The 7,189-nt window shown below is 47.0% G+C and overlaps 1 protein-coding gene across 1 annotated transcript in view; it reads right to left on the reverse strand.

Moving 5' to 3' along the window:
• Positions 1-541: 541 nt before the first annotated feature.
• CACNG7 (calcium channel, voltage-dependent, gamma subunit 7) overlaps positions 542-7,189 on the reverse strand; it is a 17,389-nt gene continuing 10,741 nt past the window's right edge. The window contains exons 4-5 of the mRNA XM_012643408.1: positions 1,296-1,441; positions 542-894 (exon numbers count right to left, since the gene is read on the reverse strand). Coding sequence (XP_012498862.1) covers positions 637-894; positions 1,296-1,441 — 404 coding nt within the window. The 3' untranslated portion in view covers positions 542-636. The remainder of the gene's footprint in view (positions 895-1,295; positions 1,442-7,189) is intronic.

Below are 7,189 nucleotides of genomic sequence, written 5' to 3' on the forward strand. Positions count from 1 at the left end.
GAATGGGGTCTCCCGGGGAGCAGAGAAGCGGGAGGGAAAGCCCAGGTCGACCACATCCATGGCCTCCAGCCCCCGCCCCAGTCCGGAGCCGTGGGTGGCGGAAGCAGGCCCTCCCGCTGCACCGGAGGACTCTGCGGGCCAGGAGCTGAGATTAGGCGAGGAAAAAGAGAGGTCCAGGGCAGAGGAGAGAGGATGGTTGGCATTCCTGGCAGTTGCCGGAACCTGCTCTCCAGCCCAGCGCCCCTGCGAGGAGGCGGGAGGTTGGGGAGCTCTGGGGAGCTGGGCGCCAGCGCAGCCGCAGAGCAGGTGGAATGAGGGAGGAGTTCGTTGTCCGGGAGAGGAGGGGCCAGAGGAAACGGGCGGGTCCTAAGGGAAAAGGGGCGGGCAAAAGAAAGGGAGGAGTCATTTGGAAGTGGAAGGGACCAATGAAGGGGAGAGGAGAGGAAGGGGGCGTGCCCATTTAAATGAGGGCCTGATGGGCGGGGCCACAGGGGAGGGGCGGGGCCTAAAGCTGGCGCAGCATCCTCCAGGTGGGAGGGAGGAGTCCGGAGGAAGGGAGGGTGCTGCATTGCGTGGAGACCCGCGAGGAGGAGGAAGAGGAGAAGGAGAAGGAGGGGAGCTCCGAGGGGCGGGGCCTCAGCAGGGCGAGGTGGAGATGTGCAAGTGGTCGGGGTACTTGATCGCTGGAGGGTAGTTCTGCGTCATCTGGATGGATACGTCGCTGGAGATGTCGGAGGGGCTTCGGCCACGGCGCCATGCCTCGGGCTGCAGAAACTGGCCCGAGTAGTCGGAGCAGTCGCTGAGACGCGGGCGGTAGAAGGCCGGGTGTGGACGGTACATTTCCTCCTCCGCGTAGCGCTTGGTGAACAGGTACACAGACATCACGCCGGCCCCCTGTGGCGAAGCACAGTCAGAGTCCCAGAGGCGCCCCTCCCCCGCCCCCACCTCCAAGACTCAAGAGTCCTGGCCCCCAGTCCCCTCCTTACCCAGGACCCAGGATCAGCTCCAGCCCGCTCCTCCCCACGACCTCAGGTGTCCAAAGCCTCGGGTTCCCCGCTCCCTCAAGACCAAGGTGTCCCAGTCCCCAGTCCCTTCCTTCCCCAAGATCCCAAGAGTTGGAGCTCCTAGACCCCTCTTTCTCCAGGACCCTAGACACTCAGCTATCCCCTCCCTCATAATCCAGAGTCTACATCCCCAGCCTCCTCTTCCTTCTGGGCTCAGGAATCAGCCCCCCTTTCCGGACCTTTTCCTATTCAAAACTCTAGACTCTAGAGTCTGGGTCCCGAGGACATCACCTCTTTGAGTAGGAAGGAGGAAGCAGCAAACGCAAACGACCACCCGTAGCGATAATGAAAATACTGCTCGGAGCTGCTGGGCCTGTTCATGACCTCGTCATTGATGCTGGAGATGTAAAGAACCAAGCCCACCACCAAGGAGAGGCCTGGGGGAACAAAGAGGTACCCTCAGTCCATTGGAAGTGGACCCCTCTCCCCAGCCCCATCTCACTGCCTTCCCCTCCTCCCCTCTCTGCCCTGGACTAACGTCTTTGAAGCCCCTTGTGTGCTGGGTCTTGTTGGGTGCAGGGAGCCCAGAGATGAATCAACAATCTGCCCCTCCCCACCCCAACCTCACATCTGCCATCCAGGGGCTCACGATGCAATTGGAGAAGGTAAATATGAACACTGATCAACAGTCACACACGTGGCGATATGTGCTATGAGGAAGTAGCACAGAGCTCTGTGGGAGTCCGGAAGAGGCACCAAACCCACCTGGGGCAGGGACAAGAGAAATCGAGGGAAGATTCCTTTGTCCAAGTCTTATAAGATGAGGCCCCAGGGAAGAATAAGGGCACACTATCCCGCCACTCCTGGCAGAGGAAACAGCATGGGAAAAGGTTTGGGGGGGAGCATTGAGCCACTCCATCCCTGTAGCTATAGCGTGGGCTGTAGCCACAAGAAAGGCTAGAGGAAGGGGCAGGGACAAGGCCAAGATGAGCCTCGAATGCCAGGCTGAGGAGCTTGGCATTGACACCAAGGGCACTAGGGAGTCATGGAAAGTTTATAGGAGAGGGAGCACAGGGCCAGATCAGGGTGTTAGAAGGTCCTTTGGGGGCTGGTTGGTGTTGGGAACAGATTGGAGGGGGACACTGGAGTTGTGATAGTCTAGGGGGAAGAGGACCAGGCCTGAGCGGGGGCTGTATAGATGGTATTGCAGCAACAATATCAACAATAATAGCAACCACTTATATAGGTCTTAGTCTGTGCCAGGCACTATTCTCAGTGTTGTATATATAAACTCATTCAAACCTCACAACCACCCTTTGAAGTAGATACATTTTTATCACCATTTACAGTTGAGGAAATAGAGACATATGGAGAGTGTGGAGAGGAGAGGTCCGGTCTGAGAATTTTTAAGAGGTGAATCATTTTCTCAAGATGACCTTTCCTTTAAATGGTAGCGGTGCCAAGAGAAGCTTAAAAAGGCTATAAAGTCCCCTGCCCTAAATTAATCCAACTAATCCTTATCAGAATCTTCCCCCAGAATCCTACAAATGAACATTTGTGCACCCATAACACACAGAATAAATCTAAGTTCCTTCTGTTGCCTACAACAGGGGTCCATGGACGAAATCCAACCCACCTCTTGTTTTCGTAGGGCCCACCAGCTAAAAATGGCTTTTACGTAATTAAATGATTGAAAAAAAACTCAAAAGAAGAACAGTATTTTGTGGCACATAAAAAGTACATATGAATTTCATTTGGCAGTTTCTCAAAAAGTTAAAGATAGAATTACCATATGACCCAGCATTTCCACTCCTAGGTGTATACCCAAGGGCTTAGAAACATGTATTCACACACACACACACAAACTTGTACAGGAATGTTTGTAGCAGCATTAGTTGTAATAGCCAAAAGGTGGAAACAGCCCACATGGCCATCCATGAATGGACACACAAAATGTGGTACGTCCATATAAAGGAATATTCAGCCAAAAAAGGCAATGACTGACGCCACCGCAAGGATGAGCCTAGAGGATATGCTAAGGGAAAGAAGCCGGATGCAAAAGACCACTATTGTGTGATTCCATTTAGATGAAATGTCCAGAATAGACAAATCCAAGTCCATGGAGGGAGATAGGAGATTGGCGGTTGCCAGGCAGGGGGATGCAACAGGAAATTGTGACTGGCTGTTAAAGGGTGTGAGGTTTCTTTTGAGGATGATCAAAATATCGTGAAATTAGCTAATGGAGATGGTTGTGCAACCTTACGTATATACTAAAAACCACTGAAGTATAGGAATATTATGTGAATTATGTCTCAATTTTTTCAAAGTATATTCATTTCAAATTTCAGGTTCTACGAAAAAAATTTTTATCAGAACCCACAGCCGCACTCATTTGTTTCCATATTGCCCATGACTGTTTTTGTGCCACAACCACAAAGTTGAGTAGTTGCAACAAAGACCAGATGGCCAATAAGGCTAAAAGTATTTATTACCTGGCTCTTTACAGGAAAACTTTGCTGAGCTGACTATAATGCCCGCATGGTCTGGTCCTTGCCAACTCTGTCTCTGATCAGTTTCTCCTTGTCCCCTCTGCTTAGACCACCTGACTTTCTTGCTCTTCCTTAAAGACATCAAGCTTACATCTGCCTCAGAGCCCTTGCTCTTGCTGTTCCCTCAACCTGGAATACTCTTCCCCCAGACTTCCCCATGTCTTTCTCTGTCACTTCACTGAGACCTCTCTTCACTGGTTGCCACTTTGGAAAGGGCTTCTATGATCTCCCTGTTTAAAAGAAGATACCTGCCTCACTCAAACTACGAGAAATGCAGGTGAAAACTGTGATGAGATAGCCAGGCGCAGTGGCTCACGCCTGTAATCCTAGCACTCTGGGAGGCCGAGGAGGGAGGATTGCTTGAGCTCAGGAGTTCAAGACCAGCCTGAGCAAGAGCGAGACCCTATCTCTACTGTAAATAGAAAGAAATTAGCCAAAACAACTAAAAATAGAAAAAATTAGCCAGGCACAGTGGTGTGTGCCTGTAGTCCCAGCTACCTGGGAGGCTGAGGCAGCAGGATGGCTTGAGCCCAGGAGTTTGAGGTTGCTGTGAGCGAGGCTGACGCCACGGCACTCTAGCCCAGGCAACAGAGTGAGACTCTGTCTCAAAAAAAAAAAAAAATCCGTAATAGAGGTAATGGCATATAACACGTTGAGGTTTTTTTTTTTTTTAAAAAAATATACATGAGTCCATACTGGCTTATTTTTTAAATAAATACATAAGTAGTATTGTATAAATGTTAAAAGAGAAAGTTCTTCTTTTCAGTCACGTACTAATTTATTCAAGTAGGTGGAACAACAGCGTTAGGAGAAAACCCCATATTGCAGCCCTGGTAGCAATATTAGATTCAGGCAAGAATGACAGAATCTCCCCATAGAATATCTATTAGTCGCAAAGAGAATAAAAGCTTCCTCTATCGTGAAAGAACCTGGCAGATACCACCTTAACCAAGCGATCGAAGCTGACATCGCCAATAATTCTGCAGACCCACGCCCCGCGCCTCCCGGTAAGAGAGGCTGAGCGAGCCACCGCTTCACTCCTGCAGCGCTCCCGCCGCGACCGCGTAGCCTGAATCCGCTCATGAGGACGCTGTGGGACATTGGGACATTCTACAACACAACCGGCTGCACTCTTCAAAACCGCCAGCATGAAAGATGGACAGAAAAAAAAGAGCAGAGGAACTATATAAAAAGATAAAAGAACACTAAAGAGACACAATAGGGAAATGCAACGCGTGATTGTAGATCCTGAATGGGGAAAAATGACAATAAAATATAGTATTGGGACAGTTGGTGGCATTTGAGAATGGACTGTGTGTTAGCTATAGTATTGCATAAATGTTAAACTTCCTGAATTTGATTATTGTACTGTGGTTACGTAAGAGAATGCCCTTGTTCTTAAAAGATGCTTGCTGGACTATTTAAGGTGAAATGTTTGTAACTTATGTTCAAGTGGTCCCATCAACATATATATGTGCATGTGTATATATGTATATGTTTTATGTGCATGCATATGTATATTTATGTGTACACATATGTGTATATAATATATGTGTACACACACAGACGCACACACGTATATATAGAGAGAAAGACAAATGTGGCAAAATGTTAAAAAACTGGTCTATGGCCATGCCTGGTGGCTCATGCCTGTAATCTTAGCATTTTGGGAGGCCAAAGCAAGAAGATTGCTTGCGGTCAGGAGTTTGAAACCAGCCTGAGCAAGAGTGAGACACCGTCTCTACCAAAAACAGAAAAATTAGCCAGGCATGGTGCTGTACCACTGTAGATCCAGCTACTCAGGAGGCCGAGGCAGGAGGCTTGTTTGAGCCCAGGACTTTGAGGTTCCAGGGAGCTATGATGATTCCACTGTACTCCAACCTGGGCAACAGAGTGACACCTTGTCCCAAAAAACAACAAGAAAACCAGCCTAGTGAATGATGTGAGAGTCCATTGTATTATTTTTGCAACTTTTCTGTAGGTTTGAATCTTTTCCAAATTAAAAAGTTTGTTTAAAATAAAAATGGGTGTCCCTAAACAGGATTTTTTTCAAGATACCAAAGTGTTACCCTGCAAATTACTTGTTCATTATAAAGAGAAAAACCTCCCTTTTCAACAGAGCGCTCTGATGGACGTCACCTTTACCAAGGGTTCAAATTTTGTACTGCTCACAGCGGGACAACCTGGCGTTATTTGCTACCTGAAGTGATGCGACACAAAGTACATGGCGGCAGCACCCCTGACTTCCTTGCCAGTGATGTTTAACCTGATGTAATCAAGCCTCTAGTCTACACATAACTTTCAGGTGACAGGAAATACTAGGAAGATACAATTAAATACCACAAGGAAATAATCAAACAAATATAGGATGTGGGATATTCTGCAGGATACCCTGTCCTGCAGTCTTTAGAAGGATAATGTCATGGGCCAAACTGCCAAGACCTAAACCAGCGATCAATCCCAGTATCTCAAAAAGGGAGATGACCAGACTGTGTCTCCTGATCTAATAAATACAGCAGGATGTAAACAGCACCACCTATCTATGAAGAGTTCTTGCCAAAAAAAAAACACAAACAAACAAAAACCGAACTGGATCCGTCCAAGCTTCTTTCAGATCTTAGTTTACAAAAAAACACAGGGCTGGATGAACGTATTAGACGAGATCGGGTGCGTTCAGGATGGTATGGCCGTAGACAGGATGAGCATATTAAACCACAATACAGGGATGCAATTGGAAAACTCTGGAATGTGGGAATTCTATACAACAAAAGATCAGATTTCTCAAAAAAATAATTGTCAAGTTAAAAATAGGAGAGGGACTGTTTTAGATTAAAAGAGACTTCAGAGATGTATCAACCAAATGCCCATGTGGAATTTGGATCTGGATTTGCAACAAACTAACTATAAAAAGGCATTTATGAAACCAACGGGGAAGAGTGAACACTAACTAGATATGATATTAAGCAATCATTCTTATTTGTTTGGGCTCGATAATGGCGTTATGGTTACATTAAATAAAAGGCAACTTGTAATTCGGAGATATACTGAAATATTTGTGGGTAAAATGAGTTGACGTCTGAGACTGGCTTTAAAATAATGGAGGGAGATGTAGAAGGAGGAGCGGCAATATGACCAGAAAAAGATTCACCACACATTGGTAATTGTTGAGACTGAGCGAAGGATATGTGGATTTCATTATTACTATTCTCTCTATATTTTTATAATGAGATTTTTAAATTTTTTTTTTTTTTTGGGTGATAGGTCTTGCTCTGTCATCCAGGCTGGAGTACAGTGGTCTGATTACAGCTCACTGCAGCCTTGACCTTCTGGGCTCAAGTCATCCTCCTGCTTTATCCTCTCAAGTAGCTGGGACTAGAGCTGTGCACCACCACACCCAGCTAATTTTTAAAATTCTTTTTGTAGAGAAAGGATCTAGCTATGTTGCCAAGGGTGGTCTCAAACTTCTGGCCTCAGGCAACCCTCGCTATTTGGCCTCCCAAAGTGCTGGGATTAGAGGCGTGAGCCACTGTGCCCAGCCTATGAGATTATATTTTAAAAATTAGCATTGTGGAAAAAAATAGTGGGGGAATTTGTCTAGACTAAAAGAGACTTACTAACCAAATGCCGTACGTGGAC

This window comes from Propithecus coquereli, unplaced genomic scaffold (assembly GCF_000956105.1).
Source record: "Propithecus coquereli isolate 6110/MARCELLA unplaced genomic scaffold, Pcoq_1.0 Scaffold196, whole genome shotgun sequence".
Classification (NCBI taxonomy): domain Eukaryota; kingdom Metazoa; phylum Chordata; class Mammalia; order Primates; family Indriidae; genus Propithecus; species Propithecus coquereli.